General features: G+C 38.5%; 1 protein-coding gene across 2 annotated transcripts; it reads left to right on the top strand.

Annotated features, from left to right (window-relative positions):
• Window positions 1–223: 223 nt before the first annotated feature.
• Window positions 224–25,506, top strand: efcc1 (EF-hand and coiled-coil domain containing 1). 2 transcript variants are annotated; one of them, XM_067431095.1, is made up of 8 exons: window positions 224–980; window positions 3,898–4,313; window positions 16,586–16,734; window positions 18,120–18,255; window positions 18,417–18,582; window positions 21,716–21,805; window positions 24,403–24,472; window positions 24,768–25,506. In XM_067431095.1, the coding sequence occupies exons 1-8, from the start codon at window positions 288–290 to the stop codon at window positions 24,902–24,904; spliced, it is 1,857 nt and encodes a 618-aa protein (XP_067287196.1). In that variant the 5' UTR covers window positions 224–287; the 3' UTR covers window positions 24,905–25,506. The 2 variants fall into 2 exon arrangements, with proteins under 2 accessions (XP_067287196.1, XP_067287195.1); XM_067431094.1 differs by having other exon boundaries at window positions 21,716–21,874.
• Window positions 25,507–25,588: the final 82 nt, after the last annotated feature.

Here is a 25,588-nt window from a genome sequence, read left to right as displayed (position 1 = left end):
ATGTAGGCCTAGGCTCATATGTATCCTGTAGGCTACTACATTGACTCGAAATGCCTTTTCAAAAGTTTTTTTCCCCTCTGCAGTTGAGATTTTGTGGGCAGTGCTCCTTTCACAGCAACGCCCCCACGCGCACAGCGCGAGAGTTTCTACTACACGAGTGGGGCGGTCTGGTGTTCAGATGACATGAACTTGGTATGCTGTTTGTGTGCTAACTGTGCTTAGAGGATCTGTTGAATCCATTAATCCATTTAGGCTCTATAAATGGAATTCTTGTGAGGGGAAAAAGGATGGAAAAGTCGGACGCATGCGATCCATACAGCCGACCCGCGCGCAGGACACAATGGATAGTGAGCACACTGGCGTATCATTACGGACTAGACCGTGGAGTGGAAAACGAAATCATAGTCCTCGCAACCGGGTTGGATCAATACCTCCAAGAGATATTTCATCACCTAGACTGTCAGGGAGATGGAAAGATACCAGCCGAGGATTTTAACATTCTTTGCGAGATTTTAGGACTCAATAAAGAGTGTGATCTAGAGGAATGCGCGGGGATATTGGATAATCTACCCAAAGAGTTCAGCTTCAGGCAGTTTCACGCAAAACTCTGCGGTTATTTCAGTACCAAAGCTGGGTGTCATTATGAGAATGGAAGGTTGTTGGTTGGAAAGGAGAGCGAGCATATAGAGACGCAGATCAGACTCCGGAGCCCTTTGAGGCGGCGCGAGAAGCTGCTGTCGTTGGGTACCAGTAATAAGCGAGAAAGCGGAGAGCCTCCTTCTCCCACTGTGGATAGACACACATCAGGTTGTAGGCAGCTAAAATCCTGCACCAGGGAATGTTACGAGGAAATCGTTGCCCTTGAGGAGGCCGAGGACAGGATAGCCAAACTTGAGGAGGAAAATGCGAGCCTCAGGGAGTTGGTGGAGGACATGCGCGCGGCTCTTCAAAGCAGTGATGCTCGATCACTGGCCTTACAGGTACAGTCATTGTGATGAAGTTCATACTAATATATACTAATAATATAAACCAAGCAACACTATTCTCTGCATAAAGTCTGCTTTATTATATGAGAAGATATTTTAAAGAATGTCAGTAACCAGACAGTTGAGGGTCCCCTGTGACTTCCATAGTAGGGGGGAAAAGTACTATAGAAGTCAATGGGAACCATCAACCAACATTCTTTAAAATATTTTATTTTGTGTTCAGCAGAATAAAGAAACTCATACAGGTTTTGAAAAAGTTGAGGGAGAGTAAATGATGAGAGAATTTTCTTTTTAGTGTTCATTTACCGGTAAGCCTATTTCCAGGTTGTTTTGGGGGTTCTTCTGGTTTGCAAACCCGTGTTTTAGTGGCCACGTCTTAAAGCCTTATTTTCAGTCTAATAAAAATATTTTCACATACACAGGTGATATGTTAACCTATAGTAAGCCTAATTATATGTGACAATTTACTGCATTGAGTGGCAATGGTCTATACCAGGGGTGGGCAACTCAAGATCCACTTTCCAGAGTTTAGCCCCAACCTTAATGAAACACACATGAACAAGCTGAGCAAGGTTTTCAGGATTACTAGAGGGAAAAAGCAGGCAGGTGAGTTTGATCAGTGTTGGAACTAAACTCTGCAGGAAAGTGGATCTTGAGGGCCAAAGTTGCCCAGGCCTGGTCTATAGAGACCTTATGTAGCCCCCTCGTTGTGTTCTGTTTTCTGGTCTGTATTTCCACAGCATGAAGATAAGATCTTAGGGATTTATTAGGGAAATGCTTGTTTTAAAATATTCCAGGTCTATTTAAATGTATGACATCTACTTCAAACATTACAATGCTCATGATAACTTTCGTTAAGTCTACAAGGGGGTACTTCAGCACTGGGAATATAAATCTGTATTTCAACTTTAATGTAGTAGAAATGTGAAATTATTTTCTAGATTGAGAAAAGACAGAAAATGTATTTTTGTCTCGGGGATGAAAGACAACAATTCCCAGAATGCTTCACTGCCCTGTGAGGCCACACCCAAAGCCACCGCTACTGGATTACTGTGACTGAGTTAGAGAACAGACACTACAATTAAAAACTGAACGGGTTTGTTCAAAATAATGAGTGAGTCGTTGCGCTAGTGTCACAGCATAACGCAGCAGGAGTCAGATTACATTTACCATCATGACTGAGCTGAATGAGCTCTCGTGATGAGAGCTGAGGTAATCGCGACCACACTCACGGTATAATTTAAGCCCCGTTTCCACCAAAATGACCCGGAACAATTTGTACCAGGAACCTTTTTACAGGAACTTTTTCCCCCCCCAAACCGGCAACTGTCCACGTTTCCACCGCGATCTAAAGTTCCTTGAAGATTAGGCAAATTAGTCCGGTGATGTAGGACTGCGCGCAACTGAATCATTTTGTCACATGCAGTTCGTCTGCCGCATCAAAAATGTCAACGCTGTTTTCTGCACCAGCTGGAATGTGTTACCTGTAGCCATAGCAACTCTTAACGGCCACCAGGACTAATACAGTATTATATAAGCTATTTATTTGTTGTAAAGTGTAATAATCATCTCAGAAAAAAAATTATTCTGTCAGGCGCAGTTAAAGTAAAAATTGCCTGGGGCAATATACGCTGTGTCACTATTCCAACATTATCTTCATAACTTATGAAATAAAAAGTTTACCCCTCAGAAAAATGAACTTTCCTCTCTTGTCAACATGAGCGTGGCACGCGCGGTCACGTCATGTAAGGACGCACACTTAAAAGTAATCGATCAGGTCGTTTACATGGTGAAAAATAGACTGTAAAAAAATTAATAACGAGTATGAAAGAGATTCAAGCTGTGCTGCTTATGCTGGTTATGTATAGGCTTACTAAAGAGGAAATTAACAATGACAGAAAAGAGCAGTAACATGCAGATTCAGCAGAATGCAGCATATTCAGAATGCTTGTAAAGCTAGATTTAAAATGACAATGTATATTATTATCAGCTATTACGGACATTGCACGTGAGATGGCTGAGATGAACGCGCGCCATCAGACAGACAGCAAGACTGATATTTACTGAACGTAGACCGAACCTCGCAAAAGACTTTTAAAAATGCTGGTTGAAATAAAATGCTGCATGAGCTAAACCAATCAGCATGTTCAGCGCCCAAGTCCCGCCCTCGAAAGTTCCTGAACTTTGAAAAATGACTACCTCGCGAACAGGGCCGTGTGGAGGGGGAAATATTTACCCGGAACTTCATTTAGACCCTGGTTCCTGCGGTCAAAACACACCGAGTACCACCCCAAAGTTCCTGGTTCCTAGGTAAAGTTCCTGCGGTGGAAACGCGGCTTTACATTCACAATGCATGTTCAGTCTGGCGCGTTTTCATTTCATGCCTTTGGAAGAAATTAATTTGAGAAGTTGAAACACTTAAATTGCTCAGCATAGCTCAGTTTACATGAATGCCTGTAGCTGCAAGCTGAGCTGTGAGTGCAATCTCCATCCCCCATACGCGGGTTGAAAACATGCGGAAATGGCTCCCTCTGCTGGCTGTAGTCTTTAGCCTTTGGCCAAACATTCCTCTGATGACGCAAATATCGTCAATTTGCGTCATCGGAGGAATTTTTCCTGAAATAAAATGCATAAATCTCTTGTCTCAGGGGGATATGAGGGGGGAAGCACAATCATTTCAATATACTCTAGGGTTTCTACTGATACAAAGCCAAATGCTAATCACTGAAGTAACCCTTAAGTAAATTCTCTTCACCAGCTAATTACTCTTTGACAACGATTTCATAGAAATATACCAGGCTACTGCAAAAGCGGAAGTTCAAACACAAAATTCTAAAGATAGCTGACGCAAAAGGTCTATACTATGTACCTTTCACATCACATTCTACTGACATGCATCTATGTTTCACAGGTGGGCCTATGGAAAAGCCACTCAAAACATAAACCAGAAGGTGGCTGTTTCATCGCCCACCAAAGGCGAACAGCGCAGAAGCCCAGCATTTCTGGGAACCTGAAGGACATCCAGAGTTTCCTGAGAGAAGTGGAGCTCATCCGAAATTCCCGGGATGGGCAGATCGAGGAGGCTATGTTCTTCAACCGGAAGCTGGAGCAAGAACTGCGAGTATCACGCGAGACCGTGCTGATGCTGGAGGAATGTAACAGGACTCTAAAGAAGGAGCAGGTGGAGATGAGGAAGAGGGTGGAGGAAGCCAGACAAGCTGTGCTGAGTGGCCTCAAGAAAGTGAAGGAGCTCGAGACCAAAGCTAGTCATGTGCCTGTTCTACAGAGACACGTTGAGCAGCTAGAGATGGATCTTCTGTACTACAGGTTAGTATAATACTTAGGTGAAGAGCCAGAAGGAACTAAAACAAGTAATTTCATCACATGACTTTTCACTTTGCACTTAACCCTTGGTTATCGTCGTTCTAAACCTCACTTTTAACCGCTTTTGCACTAACTCCACTACAGTGTCAAACTTGTACAGTGTGAAACGATGAGGTGTTAGAATGTTAGATGTTTAGCAACAGACAACCAATAGTGTCTGCAAAATATATATATTGACCCTGACACCACAAATATGCAAATAAGGATGTTAACCTAGCATTTAGGATTGTATAGTGTGAAACGTCAGCTAAATTTTGAGCTGTGTGAATTGTGACCCAAGATAACCCAGGGTTTTGTTTACCCGGGATTTAGAATGACCCAGGGTTAACTATTTTATGTGTGTAAAGCCCTTTTATTAACTGAACTACTGTTTCAAGCAGTTTTGACAGCGCTTATGCAGTACGCCTAACTAGGGCTTGGGATCATATAATCTCACAGACGTTTGTAACGGTGAGGTAATCTGTTTTTACATTGGGATAGCTTACTTCAGCAATCCTGAAGCATAAAGAAGACATTATCTTCACTTACCACAATTTGGCATCTGTTTCTGGGGATTTCACTGATGTAAATGTATAAGACTCTGTCAAAACATGACAATTTGGCAACTATTTTAACAAGTGAGGATGTTTACTTTAGCTGTTCAACAGTTTCAAAGGTATTACGGAAATTGCAGAGCTCATCCTAAAATGTTACTCTGTTTTATGCTGCTGCTGTTTTATGATACATTTGGGGGAATGACATTGCATTTTGTTTATCAGGATTTTAATGAGATTACTGTGCTAGAAGCCTTGTTATCACCTGAACTAGACTAAATGCAGTAAACAGTCTCATTACATAATGCAGCTTCAAATAATCACAGTGAAATGAGATTCTTCTTGGTTAAAATTGCTCCCGCCAGAACTTGCTGGCCCTGATTCTGCAAACGTGTGCCAACATACATGTTATTTAGGTTGGCTTGATGTGGTTCTGCTTCTCGGGGGCAGACCCTGTTTTGTTTGGGTTCATTTAGTTGTCAACGTGTGTGGCAAATGGGCTCCCATTTTGGTTAGCTGAAATTATGCACAGCTACTGCTGGAAGCCACTCATTTCATAGTTTGGGTTTTATACTTAGGCTGTCATTGAACTTTCCAAGCGCACAAACATTTAATTTACGTTTAGAAGCAGCTAAGCTTAACGTCATCAGTATTTACATATTTCTTGCAGGCTAATTTTGGGATGGCATTCCTGGCAATTTTGATAAAAGTGGATTTACTGAAAGTCTAGAGTTTTTTTCTCATTTGAGACATTTATTTTGTCATTGAGGGATATTATGTTCAGTCATTTCAAGATTGTAGTGTTCTTCTCATTCACAAATAAGCAGTCTAGCCTGCTCATGGATTTAAAAAGACAAGATTGAGTGGAAATTAAGTGTTGAATTAAGGAAAATTTGGATTTTCATTGCATCAATTCAATGGTACGATGTGAGTTTTTCAGACAGAAACATAGAATTTTTTTTCAAATAAACATTCACTTTTATAACTTCAGGTTGCACTAATCTATGTGACGTCTATGGTGAACTTTACCAGGATGCCTTTCTATGGCCTCTCCATTGATGCTCTTAAGCCAAATAATTCATTCCAGATCACAATGGAGCTGACACATTTGGGGAGAGTTCCTTTCAGCTTGGCAAGGCCTGACCTAAACAGATTGAAAGTTCCCATCTATCTTCAAACAGTATCTCCGCTCTACAGAATAATAGACGAACACTCCCTGTCTGTATCCTAGCAACAACTCCTACCACCCTCACCAAGTTTAGAGATCTTGTCATGCTACTTAAGAATGTTTAAAAGTAAGTTCTTATTTGTGTGTATGTTAAATACCAAATACTTGCGATGCTGCCGAAGAGCGCGTTATTCAGAAGCATTACACTTTATAAGTTTGGGTGTAAATATTCCTTGAGCTTTGCCGCTGTTTTAATATTCAGCCATAACCAGTAACAGACCTCACATCCCAAAGCTATATTTACAGTCTTCACACTGCAGTGAATGCAGTTATTTAAAGTCATGTTGCCAGATATAGTGCCTTTTGGTAGACTGCGGTGTTGCCAGATAACATTTTAAAGCTAAATAAAATACGAAAAGGCGAATACGATTGTCTTCCCCTCTCTCTCTCACTCTTTGGTAATGGAGTCAAGGGGTATTTTGGGTGATTTCACATAAACTTATTAAATATTTATGAATTGGTGAATCCCCCCCCCCCCCCCCGCCCCATCTGTTAAAGGGTTATTTTACCCCAAAATGAAAATAACCCCATCATTTACTCCTAGGCCATCCTAGGTTCTTCTTTCAGACGAATACAATCAGAGTTATATTTAAAAATGTCCTGGCTAATCCAAGCATTATAATGGCAGTGAATGGCAGTCCAAAAAGTGTAACAAGTGTTATAAAAGTAATCCACACAGTTCCAGGGGCATAATAAAGGCCTTCTGAAGAGAATCAATGGGTTTTTATAAGAAATATATACATATTTAGCATGTAATAAAGTAAAGAATCCATCTACCGGCGGACCACCTTCCGTATTCAAATTACGAACGGAAGGTGTAACTGCCCCAACGATGACTTCAGGTGTAGTGAACGGCGAGAGGTGCTACACTTTCTTTTTAAGTTAAATACGGAAAGCGGTCCGCCGTAATGAAGTTTTAAATATGGATATTTTTCACAAACCCATCTATTCAGTTCAGAAGGCCTTTATTAACCCCCCGGAGCTGTATGTATTACTTTTATAATGGATGGATGCACTTTTTTGGGCTGCCATTCAATGCCATTATAATACTTGGATTTTTTAATATAACTCTGATTGTGTTCGTCTGAAAGAAGAATGTCATATACACCTAGGATGGCTTGAGTCTGAGTACATCATGGGATAATTTTCATTTTTGGGTGAACTATGCCTTTAATGCTTGAGACCTGGGGTCTGTAAAATTTTTGCTGTTCTTAAAATAAATGCTGTTCTTTTGAACTTTCCATTCATCATGAAATTTACGGGTTCCATAGAAATATGCAGCATAACTTTTTTTTTCAACATTGATAAAGATAAGAAATGTTTCTTGAACACCAAATGAATATTTTAGAATGATTTCTGAAAGATCATGTGACACTGAAGACTGGAGAAGTGATGCTGAAAATTTTTCTTTACCATCACAGCAATAAATTATATTTTCAAATATTTTCAAAAAGAGAACAGTTATTTTAAATTGTAATAATATTTCACAATATTAAAAAAATGTTATCATATTTTTTATCAATAAATGCAGTCTTGGTGAGCATGTCACTTCTTTCAAAAACATTAAAAAAATTGTATCAATATCAACCCTGAATTGTAGTTTATATGATTATGCACAAATATGTTTAGATATGTAATTGTATTGATTTATTGTAGCCTACATATGTTAAATAACCAAAAATTATATATTACCAGTTAGATAGTGCAACTTTTTGCCTGCACTCTAAAAAATATTGGGTTGAAACGCCCCAAGTTGGGTTGAAAATGGACAAACCCAGAAATTGTGTTGTTTGAATGGGTCCATTCACTGGGTTCGAACAACACAATTTCTGGGTTTGTCCATTTTCAACCCAACTTGGGTTGTTTTAACCCAGCATTTTGAGTGTGGTACCAAAAAGATGTTTACAAAGTCTAGTAATAGGTACACTGATAAAGTGACTTTCATTACTTATTTATTTATTGTAAATTGAAACTGTTTTGTTGTATTAATTAATTAATTAAGTCAGCATAAGGGTGCCAAAAACTATTATGATTGAATGAAACAAACCACCATAGATTACTTGTTCCTTTTAAAAAGTTGAAAGTGAAAGTAATTGTAGCAGTCATAAGTCTCGTGTTTCAGCTGCTCTTTTCTGTGTGGGGGGAAATGTAAACGCGCATTGTGCTGTAGACACGTGCAGAGCGCTCTGGCTGGTATGTGGCAGATCAGAGCAGGGTTTTTTTTTCTTTGAGGCCAGATCGCCCCATGGGCAAGTGCTGAAAGCTGAAAAGTCTCTAGAGTGCATCCAATGGGCACACAGCTCTCTGAAAACAAAAACGCTGGAGGATAGCTTTTGATCCAGCTGCCAGTGGGCGAAGAGGATACCGGTCATGCTCCGCGGGTCATGGACTGACCCGTTCACACTGAGAGCAGTTCCTTTTATCTGGAGAGAGAGGTGTGTCCGCTGGCAATTTTTCATGTCCTTCTTTTCCAGACCTTAATGCAGTTCTTGTAATGATCACACATTTTATTAGCTCATTCAGTTTCCCCCACCTGCCGCTTTAACCTCTCCATCTGGCACGACAATAATCAATGATATTAGACTCTTTATCCACATGAAAGGGATGTCTATTAAACTAATTGCCCTTTCCTCAGAGTAGTAATGGTCTCGGAAATGTTGCATTTCTAAAACACTATTTAATATCAAATTGTACAATTTCCTTCAGATTCCACACATAATTTAATGGGTGTTATGATAATGACCTGACGATATATGGAAGCTTATTTCCAACACAGAATAAAACATTAAAAAAAGATAATTGCGACAATTCAGAACTGCGAGATTTAAACTTGCAATTGCGTGTTACAAAGTCAGAATTGCTTTGACTTTGTCTTTATTGTCTCTTTTGACCAATTTAATGCCTCTTTGCTGTAATTTTTTATCTCACTGACCTGAAACGTTTGAATTGTAGTACAACTGAAAGTTATTATTGTGATACGTGGCCCCTTGAGATTCACTTTTTTTTTTTTTTTATAAGCCATTTCCGGTCATATTCAACACTTTGCAGTAACAAGGAATGAGATAATGTCCAAGTGTAGATCTCACAGATATTGCGTAAGGTTTCCTGAAGCCCTCTTGGCTCTACTAAAGAAAGAGGAAGAGGTTTAGATAGAGGCCAGGTCTCTTGGGGGAGGTGGTGGGAACAGACCTGATCTGTTTAGTTCATTACCATGAAAAACACCATCCGTGTGCGTCCTGCCTGGAGGCGTTTTCTTTCCCTCAGAAGAATCCAAGATGGACCGAAGCCTAGACCCCAAGAGAACCGCAGAGAGGCAGACCTCAGGACAAAAGAGACAGACGGTGCGAGAGGAACAAAAAGAGGGGAGGGGGACAAGAGCCGCCATCTGGAGGAAGACGCAAACACTCGGCTGTTTGTTCAGTGGGGATGAATTTCCACCATCTTACTCTATTTATCGCTCCGCTTCCAGAAGTGCTTTATGTCCCTCTAATCATACCAGGTGAAAAGCATTGCATTTATCATCAGGTCTGTGCTGTTTTTTGAGCTCTGCTGACATCACGGAGACTGACATGTTAAATGTAAGTCCTGTCTAACCGCTCAAAAATAATCAGTTATTATTCAGAGAACTATTATTTCAGCTGTGGTGTGGCCGACTCGTGTAAAATGTGTCCGGGTAACCTGTTGTACCTCAACACATAATAACAGGGCTGGACAGATGGAATGAACAGTCCTTTGAAAATTCCCTGTATTATGACTGAAGAAGGTAAAGAAATGTCAACAAAATGAGGCCTCATAAAAATGTTGTCTTTAGGAGGTCTTTATATGGCTGGGTTTTTTTAGTCCAGTATTTTCAAAGCACTTTGAGAATGAAAAACTCCCAAGACCTTGACTTTTTTCCCCCATTTTCAAACACAGCTACGAACATTTCCCTTTCTCCTCCCACCCTCGGCCAGCTGATACTCTCGCTCTGCAGACCTCAGCACTAATAAACTGCACACCTTGCTAAGCTGGGGGAGAAATGTTCTCGAAAATGTACAGCTTTTCTCCTCCTGTTTCTTTGTGAACAGTGCTGTGAAATAACTGATTTTATGTGATCTGGATTATATCAGATTCCAAAAATGAACTTACTTTTTTATTAATTTCAGCCTTACATATGAATCACACATTGGCAATAAATGATTCATAATGGATTATTAAAATTTTCCACACACAGAACAGACACTCAAGTGGCTATATTACACTGACAATTGAGAGGACACAGCATTTGACCACAGGATTTATAGAATCTGTCACAGACTTTCAGTTATTTCATTAGTTTTAGTTTTCTCATGGACTTTTAGTTTGTATTCTTTAGTTCCTGTGTTCCTTTGTTTTCATGTCCCGCCACTCCTTTGATTAGTTATTTCAGTTCAGCTGTGTAGCATTAATTAACCTCATTTGCTTTAGTACTTAAGCTCCTTTGGTTCCTCAGTTTAGTGTCAGTTGTTGTTTGTGTTTAGAGCACACTGTTGCACATGCTGGCTTATTCTGAGTTTATTTTATCATTAAATTATTAAGTGTTTGGAACCTTTCTGACTCTTCATCATCTTTGGAACTTTTATAGTGTTTTCTCAACAATGTCTTTCTGTTTGAAAGGCTTTTGTCTTTGGATGCATGATTTAACACCACTATATCAGTATCGGTTTATATATGTTCATTTTTAATCTTATCGTTATTGAACCGATAAGAAAATGTTCAAATTCAGCCGAGACACTTCAGATGCACACTGTTCGTCATGATGGTTTTAAATTGCTTGAAATATGATTGGAATCACTTAATAAAAGAAGAAAATACATTTAAGTGCAATATGGAGCACTAAGTCTATTATAGGCTTTATAAAATTATAATGAAAACATTATAATTGTGTGTTTGGGACACAATGGTGAAAAATGGGCTTTTAATGGTGAAACTTTTGTTTGTTTTTAATCAGGCTCTCAAAAATGAAATATTTTTTATTTATTTATTGGCCAATATATCATTTATTGACTTTCAAATATAAAGAAGTATTGGTTATTGGTGCATACTTTTTCTCTTTTAAACACATTGAAATCACATTCACATCATTTTACATGTAATGGGGATTCCTGTCAGCTGAACCTAATATACTTAAAGGGATACTTCACTGCTTTTTCATATTAAACTGTTATTCCCTTAAAGGGTTACTTCAGCGATTAGCATATGGCTTTGTATCAGTAGAAACTCTGGAGTATATTCAAATGATTGTGCTTTCCCCCCTCATATCCCCCTGAGACACGAGATTAATGCATTTTATTTCTGGAAAAATTCCTCCTATGATGCAAATTGACGATATTTGCATCATAGGAGGAATGTTTGCCCAAAGGCTAGAGACTACAGCCAGCAGAGGGAGCCATTTTCGCATGTTTTAAACCCGCGCATAGGGGATGGGAGATTACACTCAGCTTGCAGGGAGAGCTCAGCTGGCAGCTACAGGCACTCATTTAAACGGAGATATGGTGAGCAATGTAAGTCTTTTAACTTCTCAAATTAATTTCTATGAAAGTTAAGCTTGCAAAGGCATGAACTGAAACGTGCCAGACTGAACTCGCGTTGTGAATGTATGCCGCGAGTGTTGTTGCAATTACCTCAGCTCTCATCACTCTCATCACTCTCATCACACACTGCAGTTAGTGCTCAGTTCTGTGATACTCGCGCGGTGACTCACTCATTATATTGGACAGACACGTTCAGTCTTCTCTAACTCCGTCACAGTAATCAAGTTGGTGGCTTTGGGAATGGCCTCACAGGGCAGCAAAGCATTCTGGGAATTGTAGTCTTTCATCCCCATGGGACAAAAATACATTTTCTGTCTTTTCTCTGTCTAGGAGGCACCAAATTCAAAAATAATTTCACATTTCTACTGCATTGATGACCCAGTTTAAATACAGATTCATCTTCCCAGCGCTGAAGTACACCTTTAACTAAGACGAGTTGATACATACCTCTCTCGTCTGAAGGCATGCAGTTAATCTCTCTGACGCGCGGTGACGATCTGATAGCATTTAGCTTAGCCCACTAAGCCCAGTTCATTCACTATGGGACCAAACAGAGATCAAGTTAGAAGCGACCAAACACCTCCACGTTTTCCCTATTTAAATACACTTACACGAATAACTGAGACAAGAGAGGAATGTAACAACTCGTTTTAGTTCAGTGAATAACATAGTTTAATATGAAAAAGCGGTGAAGTATCCCTTTAAAGTATCTCCTGAATGGTATTTTTCTTTTAATTTGTATATCAATATGGGATTATCTATGCATCAATGTGATACCTTAAAAGTAGCTTAATCAAAAAGTAGTATTACCTAAAATGTATACTACAATTTTTATGATGAAATTTGCAATCAGTAATGGACAACAATTTGCAAGTTTTCAAACACTTTGACTTTTCTGGAATGGAATCGTTTATGTCCATTTGGATTTTTCTCCAACGTGTCCATTTTATGTTTATGACTTGTTAAGGCGCGTAAACACTTCGCGAACCTCCTTCAAAGCTGTGTTTACTGGGACTGCTCTCGCAATAACAAAGTTTCCTGACTCAATTAATTATCGTCTGGTTCCGTTTGGAATCTCCAGACGGTTCCAGACAGCACCCCCAGCAAGATCAGGTGATTTCCAAGATTTACGGCGTCTGTGCATCCACACATGTTCCATGTCTGCCGGTTTGACTCAGCCTCTCTAGTCTTACTTAACCGGGTATTATGTTACAGTGGGCCTATACTCTTAATTGTGGACATCTGTTCTATAGTCTCAAGATAAATCGATTGCTTTATCAGCATTTATCAAGGACCTCGCAAACATCCGGACTGACCTAATCTTGTTATTTATGTGGCTGTTTACCAAATATAACCGTCTCATCCTTTAAAATGCGCTCCGAGTCTTCATTTCATTTAAATACTTCTCAAGTAAACTGGGTGCAAGAGGGGGTCTGGAAGTTCAGATCCTGTCGTAATAAACACAGGAAGTGCACGTCTAAACCACAAACAGCTGGGCTCGCCCCATGTTAGTACATCACTCCGATCCAGTGTAAATATAGTCTCAAGATAGAAACCTATTGTTAGGTTCACCACCAAAATAGAGTCCAAAGAATTGTTGAAGGCAAGAGATGAGACGGGCAACCAAAAGTGAAACACATACTAATGAGATACAGACTTTACCACAGTTCTGTCTTGCATCTGTTTTGGTTTTGTAACTTGCCCTAAATTGTCTTATTTCAAAAAAGTAAGAAAGCTTGCTAGCTCAATGCTGAAAGTATGGTGAGTAAATGTTTTCTTTCTCTTTTAACACATACAGGTATGATTTTAGCTTGTGTGTCTCAAAGAAAAAGGTTAGTTGTTCAATATGTGACTTGTAAAGTTCTCTGCAGGCTTTTATCAGTGCCTCAGGCAGCTAGTGCAGCCAGTGCAGACTGTTCAGGAAATGTCCAATCCACCTCCACTTCTCAACTGAAAGAAAATCAAGTTAGTTTCTCTTTAGTTTCCAATAAATGTTGGGCATAAAACCATTTGCTTTGAGTTTAAATTTAAGTTATACTGCATTGCAAAGAAACATGACAGAATATCAGCCCATCCTTTCACAAATGAAGATTCATTGTTGTGTCTTCTGTCAGTGTTCACTTAATAATACCTTTGCTTTGTATAAGATCAATGTTTGGAAGACAATGGAGATGGAATCAAACAGAACGGAATTAACAACTGGGAGAGCTAAAGTTTGCCAGATGGAGGTTCTGTCAAATTTGGGCTTTGTGTTTGTTTTATCCAGACATATGCTCTTTCTCTGTGAACACTATGAAATAAAACCAGTATGTTTCAGCATCTAGCGTGCTTGAGATTTTGCATACTGCGTATAATAAAAACGATCTTATTTTGTCAGAGCTGTACCCTAGAGGTTAGCTCACATACTCATGTTTTATTTGATGCTCATCATGACATGTTGAGCTGCGCTGTGAGTTTGATTCTGGCTTGCTATAAACTTTTCTAATTTAATTTATAGATTGATTTTACACCTTCCATTTCATTATCCCTTACAAAAAAAAGCACTTTGGAGCTATAAAATTGTAAGACAGCTACAGTTTGAAAAGCTACGCACATGCATAATATGCAGGAATATATATATATATATATATATATATATATATATATATATATATATATATATATATATATATATATATATATATATATATATATATATATATATATATATATATATATATATATATATATTCCCTCGTTTTACTAAATTGTGGCCACCACAATTAATTTATTTCCTTGTTTAATGAATTTCCTTGTTTTAGTTCAATTAAAATAAGGGAACGAATTTGTACAACGTGGCCACAATTTACTAAAATGAAGACACAAATTAATAAATCATACAAATTCTTAATTCATAGACATTATTTAACTAAAATGAGGTAACAAATTAGTAAATCATGCCCACGATTGACTAAAACAAGAGAAATAATTCTTAATCCAGGGCCACAATATTCTCCATAAACATGTTTTTGCTGCTTAATGTTTTTGTTGAAACCGTGATACATTTTTGTCAGGAATCTTAGATGAATAAACGCATTAATTATTTAAAAAAACGTACTCACCCCAAACTTTTGAACAGTACCATGTTACTAAATAATTACCAATATTAAATGATTATAACATTTACATGGTGCTACTTTGGTATATGCCCCCAAAAACAGATTATCTTTGAACATATTGAAACTTGAACATTTTGTGGGTAATTTGACTAAAATCAATTATTTAGTGATACTTCTGCAGTTGTTTCTGTTAAGAAGAAAGTACTTTTCTCCACCCTTGAATTTTCATTTTGATTGCATTTTCATAACCTCTTATGCAACTGTTCTGTTCTACTTTGTTTCTGACCAGACTTGTTTCACAGGCTGTGTTTGAAGGGGCCAAGATGGCTGGATCTAATATTCAGACTCTTTCCAAGAGTTCTGGAGTAGATTCAGGTGTCTAGAGAGCTCCTTCAACTGCTCTCAATGTGCTCGCCCATCCATTTCTACAGACCGTGAGTTACTGAGCTTTTTCAGTAGCTCATCTTCATTTGTTATTGACAGAAAGCAGATCCTGTCAGTAGTATCAGTCATATACTCGCTTCTACAATACTAATATTGACATTGAGCAGATGTGGCATACAATATTGTCTGTCTGTATATGTATATATATAGGGAAAATCTGTTTAATCTGCATTTAGTCCCACAAAATATTTTTCAGAATGGAACACATTATTCCAACATAAACTTCAACATCCCTGTCAGTTTAACTGTTCATGTGCAATCTCTTTATCATCGAGCCTAGACAATAATACCATACTTATGTCAATGGGTTCCTATAGCAACCCTGACAGGCCTGTTTAGGGTCTCCCTGGTACTTTCCTTCGGCAGCTGTGTGTCATCAGAGAGTACTGAAACCCACCTTTAACCGACCCACCCCCCTTTTCAAACACGCTTCACCCCCCCATCTGAAAATGTGGATTCCAAATATTGACCTTAAACTGTGCGAAAGCATAGTGTACCGAGGGATGATTCTGTGGGCTCATAGGGGTTATATTTATGGCCGCTCTGCACTGAAGGGTTCCTCATGGCAGCAGGATATATGCATGAGTGCACCCGGCTTGAAATTCTTTTTCCTTTTTTCACTCTCTGGGATTCATGCTGGAGCAAATGGATTTCTGCAGCCTTTTGCTTTTTTTCTCTTCTGCAGGCAAGACATTGTCATCTGGAAACATTTATTCTTTGATTCATGAAAGCCCCATATTGCATTTCTACTGTCGCAAAGCTCAGAAAAACGGTTGTGTTGAAATGACAGGAACATAATCGATTGCTTTCACTTACAGCTGTCTGAAAAAAGTAAAGACTCTCAAAATATGTTTATTTTAAAGTCAAATCATGTACTTTTAATAGCTAGCTTCTGATATGCATTGTTGAAAATTACGTCAGACATATTTTAAGCGTTCATCATAATGCATACTGTTTTATGTTAGGGTCTAGTGATATATAGTTTTCATAATCTTTAATCTTTCTTTTCACTTTGATGCATCTAATGTCACCATACCTGGCTACAATTACCCACAACCACCTTCACTGCTCACAACTCCTCCTAGAGTCATTGAAAGTAATACGGTTGTTGAGGACGAAAATAACATTGATCAATTTTACTTGGTTTCTTTGTTAAATGAAGATGTGGAAATGATGTTTACTGCTTTATATCATCGAACGTTTGTACATTAAAACAATTCATATTTAAATCAATGCAATTTAAGTGCAAGCCTGAGCTGTTTGTTTGCTAGTATTACTGTAAATTACTACTGTATATTGTCCTGAACCTAGAGCCCTTCGTGATCTGATCTACTCTGACCGGATATTTTATTTTTCACAGATCTGAAGTGTCTAAAACATCCGTTCCATTCATCAGTAAACCGGATAGACGGTATAATGGGGCCAGTCAGCCAGCGCCACGCTGTTGTCTAGACACAGAGCAGGATCGACGCTCACCGACGGGACGTGCAGAGACTGTTTCTGACACCAGTAAGACAAATATTGACATTACCCAACCCTTTTTTGAGACTCTGTTGATATGCAACTTGTAACCTGTCCATTTTAAATTATATTACAGATGTACACTCAAAAACATTATTCAGGCCCTTCATAGACACTTTTAAAGTGAGTTTTTGAAAAAGTTGATGTTTATCTGCTTACCCCCAGGGCATCCAAGATGTGGGTGTGTTTGTTTCTTCAGTAGAACACAATTGAAGATTTTTAACTCCAACCGTTGCTCATATGGGGTCTAATTCGACTTAGACCCCATTGACATGCATCATTTGAGCATGTCATATGAGCGGTTGAGTTAAAAATCTTCATTTGTGTTCTACTGAAGAAACAAACTCGCCTACATCTTGGATGCCCTGGGGGTAAGCAGATAAACATCAAATTTTCATTTTTGGGTGAACTATCCCTTTAAATTCTGTCCCCTTTACTTGAACATATTTAGTTTTGTCTCAACTTTAATTGTGTTCAATCAACCTATTATATTTCAAACTGAAGTTTACTTAATTCATTTATGTTAAAACTACATTAAATATTTGTGCTGACATAACTAACTGGGCAGTGGATCTGTAGTTCCCAGCATGCATCGCAAGGGACTGCGTTAGGAGAGTAAATGTTAGTTTATGTTAGTGTTTAATGTTCAGTTATGTTGGACATTGAGGAGTTTCTGTAATTTTGTGGTTGCTGTTATCGTATTATGCAGAAGAGTGGTGCCTTTGTTTAGGCTGTGGGCACTTATACTCAAATTCATTGGATTAAATTTGAGTTTGTCCAATGAGTGATTTTTTGCATTTTTCTTTCTAAAATTATGCTTGTTGTGATTTACAAGTTTTAAAGGTAAATTAAATTAATAAATGTGTTAACCTTACTTATTAAGCTTTTATAAATTTAAAATAACATTATTATGTAACAGTGATGAATTCAAATGGTGAAATGGTCAACTTGTATTTACTCAAAGACGTTTTGTCAATTTCTTTTGTTCATATAACTAAATTGTTATTTGTAAAAATTGCGCAACCAATCATTTTTTGAGTGTAATATTATAAAGCGCATTACTGCATAATAAGAGATAGTGATGATAAATTGTAATATAATTTCACTATATAATTGTAGTTTTTTTTATCAAATAAAAGCAGCCTTGGTGAGCATAAGAGACTTCATTCAAAAACATTAAAGAATCTTACCGACCCCAAACATTTGAACAGTGGTACACCTTCATATGATCATTTCTAAATGAACTTTTTTTTAGTTAATTTGAGTTGAAGTAATAAGGTTATGTGTTATTTGATTACACCAACAAAATTCTTTATTTGGACATTTTGCTTGAAGTGTAATGAGAGATTTCATGCGTGATTATGTTTATATAGTGGAGGAGCAGCTTTTCCGTTCAGTGGAGGGTCAGGCGGCATCTGATGAAGAGGAAGAGAGATGGACCGGAGAGCAGCAGAGACAAGTAGACGAGGTGAAGCGAATCCTCACCAGACTGTCCTGCTGTGGAGACAGGTACACTCATCCCTACTATATCATTTGATCGGTTCACAAGTGCCCTTGTACTGCTGTTTGCAACTATTTGATTCTCAAAATCAAATAAGTTCCAGATCTGTTAAGAATGAAGAAATGGATCATAGCGAAACATTCTGACAGACTTGTTTTTGTGCTCTCAGGTGTGATGAGAAAGCAGTGAAGAAGCTGTTGTCTCATTTCGGTGACTCTCGCACAGAGGAGAGTCAGACGGCCGTTCTAGAGCTGCTGGAGAGGGTCACGCGACTCAACAAACAGCTAGAGCTGAAGGAGAGTCAGGCCAGGAGGGCGGAGATGGACACAGACCAGGTATGCCGACTTCAAATTATGGAAAAAAAAAAAAATTCAGCTTGTGCGATAAATTGATATGGGAGCGCGGGGCACAACCAACTGCGGGGTTAGTTGTAACACACATGGTTTAAAACTTTCCACACATGCCAGGATGACAAAACTTTGTGTATTTACTAGTTGCCAACATTTATTAACATAAACCTTTTGTGTTTATTTCAATAAGACAAATCTGATATTATTGTAATCTTATATCTGTTATTTAACAGTTGAGATCATTCTTTAATGCTGATCTAACCAGCAGAAGACACAAGCCGTGGTTTAAATCCCAGTTGCGCACATGGGGTGAGTTGTAACAATGAGCCCCTATTAGAACTACACTATTATATTATATACTTTTATGTATTCTATTGAGAAACCATGAGAAAATTGTGAATAATGAATTAGAGTCAATGTTCAGAAATTGTTCATTATTATAATTTTTTTAATCTATGAGGCATAGTCAAATGCAAAAAACAGTGTATTTTAAATAATATTTTGATTTTAATGATTATTTTATTTTAAAAATAAGTTATTAATTGTATTTTATTGACTAAAAATATTTTAGTTATTTTAGGATTAATGTTTTTTACTAGCCTGACAAGCCAGACCCACATCAAGATGTTTGGTCTGGAAACTCACCATAGACAGGGCTCAATCCGAGGGGCGGGATAAACGGTTGTCTTTCAAACTCCCTCTGCACGCGATAGGATAGCGCTACAACCAACCAGAGCAACGAATAGGAAGCAGCTAGTTGACAGATTAAACTTTTTCCATATCCGGTCGGCAAAACTCCGAACACATCTTCCCTTTTTAAGAATGATTTCAGTGCCGTTCTTTGTTCTTTTCTGAGAGAAAAGCTTAACTCCAAGTCTTCCAGAGTCGCGGTCAAAGCTGATTTAAAAGACTGCCGTTCGCCAGTTTCTGTGTTTACTAGAAGCACACAAGCGCAACTCGGCCGTCATCATGTTAAGCCCCGCCCACTGATGTGATTGGCCTGACCAGAGTTTGGTTTTTACAGCTCAGACGTGTATCGAGAGTTGCTAGACGACACTCGCGGCAGATTTAGATTTGTTGTCCCTAAGGTGTGTCTAGATTTATAGTTTTTTACTATATTAGGTAACGTTTTAAGCTGTCATTTGGTCATGCTACAATGTACCCCACCTATGGGGCATGTTGTCACATTTCACTTCCATTCTTTAGGGGAAAATCAAGAAAAAAATATACACTGTATTAATGAAACAAACCCACATAATTGTACTAGACTTGTAAAATTTATCTGGGAAATAATAAATACTCTGAACCCCAAGTGGATTTACACAAACTATAACAAAAAGCAGTCAAAAAGCGTTAGGTTGTGCTCCGCTCTCCTAGACTGGGTAAACCCAGCCTGATCTGCCGGTGATTTGATCTCGCCCTGCAGCTCAGTCTGGAAACCTGTACATTCATTTCTACTGCTTCTGTTACACTTTTGCGGGAACCAATCACAGACCAATCACAGCTTATCCACCTGGCGGGCTATTGGCTGGTTTCACACGATAACGGAGAGAGAAGAGATAGGCCGTTGATAACGCCTCTGGTGGTCTGATTGGTTGAAGGACTATCCAATTCCATACAGAGTCATTCGAATAATGCTCGTTTATCACACCTCTTGTGCAGTAGAAAATAGCAGACTCCCTAGACCAATGTTCAATCTTAAATTGAACTTGATCTGGAAATAGTCAGACAACCGCTCTCCCCTATATCGTAAAAATGTGTCCATCAACACCCCCAAAGTTTGCACAGTCCTAACCACTTCCTGGGTCGATTTCACTATTAGGCGGTTTAGATTTTTAATTTTATTTATATGCTGTTTATTGTTGATGAATGCATTATTTTTCATATGCATCTGCTTACATTTGAGATTGCTAATTTCTGCTTCTTTTCCTGTGTTTTGATCTGGAGTGAGCTACTGTACTCATTCAGGAGATGCGTAATAGCGCCCCCTAGCGCATTACAGTAGAGACTGCCTCAATCATCTGTGATTGTTTCTCATAAGATGTGTTATTTTAATGTTGTATGTATACTGTAACTATTGTAACCATTTTAAAATGTGTAACTTTGCTGCCTCTTAGCCAGGACTCCCTTGAAAAAGAGGTTCTTAATCTCAATGGGACTCTCCTGGTTAAATAAATAAAAAGTTTTTTTATTTAACCGTTTAGCTAAATAACACCATTTGTGTTCATTTAGCTTACTTGACGTAGCCAGAAATAGCTATGCATTTTTGAATTGACATAACTAAATATTTTGCCATTATGAGTTTTACCACAGAAACTAATAATATCTGGATGTCACCAAGAGCAGAATCGCATTGAACTCTAAAGAAAAACAAGTGAACAAACACATTAACCCAGCAGTTAAAATACATATCAGAGATTTTAAATACTTAATGAGACATTTTCATTCGCAGGGGCACAAGTTCATCCAAATAAACTTCGGCTGCTGCTCTTTTAAACGCCTTACGTCACCCAAGGACTCTGTTCTGTTTTACTTTTATGTTCATGGTTGCTTTCGGGTGCAGGAGTGTAAAATTAGATTACAAGGCACTTGCCCACCGAGCAGTTGTTATGAGAACGACGGGCTTCAAAGAAAAGCCACAGCTCTCAGTCTCCCACCCAAGCAACCAGCCTTGTGTGTGTGTCAATGTGAGCAACCAATCGCTGAGCCCTTCCTGAGATGACCACACTAAACCTCCAGGCCTTACGCAGTTACATGTACATTGAGCTCTTAGACACACCTCGGCTGCGATGCACCAGACGTGAACTATGTTGCTAGTGTTTTTAAAAAGGTCCCACACACATTCATGGAAAAATATCCTGGAACAGTCTGGGCATAGAAAGTTTGGGGTGAGCATTTACACTAGCGCAGGCAGCAGATGTGGATTTTTGACATATGGTCAGACAGGCCTAAAACAAGCATATCTGAACTATTTCTGTCTGAGAAATTATGTGTCTCCGCTGAATTATGGGCTATCGGCACATCTGGCAAAGATTCTCCCAACCTGAAATTCATTGTGTGTTGGAGCGTTAGTGTTTAAACATGCGCAAGTTCAATGGTAAGTGTCGTGTGTCTGCAGATGAGGGACGCCCTGGTCCAGGAGCTACAACAGAAGGCTGAGGAGACGGAGCTGCTCCACCTGGAGCTGCAGATGCTGGAGACAGAGCGGGTGCGTTTGTCTCTGGTGGAGGAGAAACTGATGGATGTGCTACAGCTTCTGCAGCAGCTGCGAGAGCTGGTCAGTCAAATGGAATCTCTAAGGAGTGAATCTGGAGGGATTTCTGACTCATCAGCCCAATGTTGCAATAGATGGGCTTTAAAGGGGTCCTATTATACTTTAGTTAGTGTGTAATGTTGCTGTTTGAGCATAAAAAAATATCTTTAAGGTTACAAAGTTCAAAGTCCACTCCAAAGGGAGATATTTTATTTAACGGAATCCACTTTCTAAGAACTACGGCTTGTTTGGACTACAGCGCGCTTTTTTGTTTCAGGCTTTGTGAAGTCATAATGTTATGCTGCGATCCAGGCAGGTTTTTTAACGTTTAAGTTACGACTTCAATCCACAACTCCTGACTTCAAAACATGGTGGACCGTAAGGGGCTTATGCTCATTTACAATCATTTCTATCGCCACTTACTCCTCGCTTATTTGAGGGAAACGGAGGAGAAAAAGTGCCGCATAAGACGAGACAAGCTGTTATACCTTTTATTTTGACACCACGGACGACTTTCAAAAACACTGCATCCGTAGGGGCTGCAATTGTTGTTTCGCGGGCTATGTGACATCAGAGACCGTAACTGGGAGTACATCGATCTAGTACGAGTTCACGGGTGGGAGGTCATGGATTTGACTGTTGTTCCAGTGCACTTTTACAGGTAGAAGATTGGAAAAAACACGGGTTACAGGTTGCCTGGAACACAGCATTAATAATTTAAATAATTCCCACCCTCAGAATAGGCAAAAACTGAAGGATGAGGCCTGGTAGAGCTGCATTAGAGAAGGCACTGTTTTGGCTATGCCAAAAAAAAAACCACCACCACATTTCCAAAACTCCAAAACTTGACCTTCCTTAAACTGATGAATTTAGAGTGGATTACAATAATTTTAAACACTTTCCCTGAACATCCGCGTGCACCCTTAAAGAGTATACAAATACAGGCTACGGACAAAAGCTTCCCACTTTGTTGGGACAATCTGTAGTAGTTTGTAGATCACAAATTGTAAGTATGTCTTATTATTTATAGTTGTGTTTTCTATTAACAAGTTCCAATTCTACCTTTTATGTGGTTGCTATGATGTAAAGAAATGGCAAAGCTTTGCCTCTGCTTACCTGCTAGCCGACATTAGTGTTGATATAGTGTTGCATCTGTAAAGTCTCAGTTTTGTAGGATTATTCACCAGTCAAAATTAGCCATTGTTAAACCATTGGTTTGGTAATCAATTACTGTTTGTATCACCATAGTTTTCCGACAAATATCATGATTAAATGCTGTATAACATCATATCTAAAATGTATAAGAAAAAAAAGAAAAAAACACATACCACTCCTGTATGATCCTCTTGCTTGCTAACATTCTGAATCAGACTTGATTTGGTTTAAAATTGACGGCATCCTTAATATTTACACCTGAGCTGTTGAAACTTGCAGTTATGGTAAGAGATGTAACATTTCCTGAGCACATTAACCAATCACATCCCATTTCGTATCTCAGAAGGAGGGGTTTTATCAAAACAGGAACTATATGGCACGTTCGGGCCAGACCATAGACTGTAAAAAAAAATGGACGTAGTGTCTGTGACATCACCCATGAGGTTCTGAAGAGTAGTTTTGAAGCGTAAAGTCGACGTTGCCATCTTGGCAGCTTGTCATCGCGCATCACTCCCAGATAAACAGAAAATGGGCGAAGAGGCGGAACGTGGGTGGAGCTGAGGTGACATGATGACTAACAGACAGCAGACAAACGGCAATCCACCTGTCACTCAAAGTGGCCATTCCCTAAAGCATACAGAACTTTAAGGCTTTATATAATGTAATGAGTTATTTAAAAAATCACCCCCCTCACAGTTCTCTTGAAGGGCAAAATTAGCTGCATGGACCAAAAACCACAATTTGTACCAGGCTGTAAACATGTTTTTAACATGGGGCTCAATGAGCTTCTGTTCCCTTTTGGAGCCTGTCTCTAGCAGTCGCTCAGTTGCAGTTTAAGTCACTTCTGTATTGACTTCAAGAGAAACTGGGGGAGGCTGCCTCTAGGGCCAGACTGGGGAGAGAGGTGCTGTAATAATGTAAAATATTTGAAAAAGATTGTGTTTTTTGAACAATCAAGCTTGGAAGCATATTCTAGAACACCCCAAACACAAAATGAGTTCCCGTAAAAGGGCATAATAGGACCCCTTTAATCCCACAATGATCTTAAAATAATATTCAAGATGTCAGCAACACAGATGATTATCATGCTTGTACATAGTTGTGCAATTAATGCAATTATTATTTTCAGTTTTTGTGATGTCAAGTTGGTTGAACACGCTATTGATTTCGTTATAATTCATTATGATTTCAAAATGTTTTGTTGTTGTTGTTTGCTTGTGTGGCAAAGGGATTTGAACAAACTGCAAATATATATATAAATATTAAAATATTTTTCAATAGTGAATTATATTATTATTATGGAACATTAGTAATACACACAGTATTTTGCCATTTAATTACCATTTTTAACGTTTATTATGAAGTTAATAAACATATTATAAATGTTTTTATTGTAGAATGTCTCGAGAAGATCTTTAGGAAAGATTTTACTCAGCACATTGGAGTCCTGCAGTGATCCTCAGCATGGTAAGAGACACAATAACTTTTAACTTGCCAGCTTTGCTCTTATAAAACCTTTAGTGTTTACCAGACTTGGTATGCAATAGAAATGGGGCAGGAGCATTAGCTATACAGTGCTACAAATGTCTGAGACCACTAAAAAGTTATGTAAAATTAATAAAATATGTACGATTTTAAGATTTGGTCACAAATTAAGCTTCTGACATCCTTCTTGAAACACGTTATGTGTGTGTTATTGAATACTTATTTGATATTCTGTTTATAGCGTAACTGCACATAACGTCTCTGTAACTTTTTGCAGGGAAAGCACATATCTTGGAAGTGCTCAACGCTCTTTGTCATGAACTGGCTGCGTGCGAGATCCTCTCAAATGGCGAGACAATACAGAGAGCAGAGAGTCACCAGTCTCTCACCAACTCTTTGCTCATCTCCTGCTAGACATTACTGCCACCTCATGGTCACAGGGTGCTATAGACTCTTCCGAAACTGGCCATGTTGGAAAATGGGACCAAAATTAGCCATGTATTTTAATTTCATGTGTTTATATTTCTGTTTATAGTTGTGTAAAACATTTAGCTGGTTATCATTTATAATGAAACATGATGTGACACATTTTCATGCATTTAAAGCTACTTTTCCTAGATTTTCCTATTGCAATGTCATGTATTGGTCAGTATCATCTTAAAATACATGCACATTATGCAGTGGTGTTCATTGCAGCTTCATGTATAAACACCTATTTAAAAAACACTCAGGTATAGACTATGTAAAGCTCATAATAACGATACTGGGTGCATTTTACAGTTATAGATGTTCAATAAACATCATATCGCAAATATAGACTGCCCACCTTTTTAAGGGCTGAACATATGCGTCTATCAACGTTTCAAAATACAGAAACTTCAGCACTTCTGAGCAGTTTTGTTGCTCTTTAAAGGTGATTTTTATCCATGATTTGCATGAAACTAAATATATTGCTTACTGTATGTCATAATTGTCAGTCTGTATCTTTCTCCCATAAATAAGTGTTGCTATTTTTGTTAAGCTACAGTGAAGATTACCACTAGGTTTGTCAAATGTGTACTGAAAGAAGAAATATCCAATGTTTTTTGTTCCTAGTTT

The sequence above is a fragment of the Pseudorasbora parva genome, chromosome 22, assembly GCF_024679245.1.
Source record: "Pseudorasbora parva isolate DD20220531a chromosome 22, ASM2467924v1, whole genome shotgun sequence".
NCBI lineage: Eukaryota > Metazoa > Chordata > Actinopteri > Cypriniformes > Gobionidae > Pseudorasbora > Pseudorasbora parva.
Note: the sequence above shows the minus strand (reverse complement) of the source record. Positions and strands in the feature narration are given on the sequence as shown.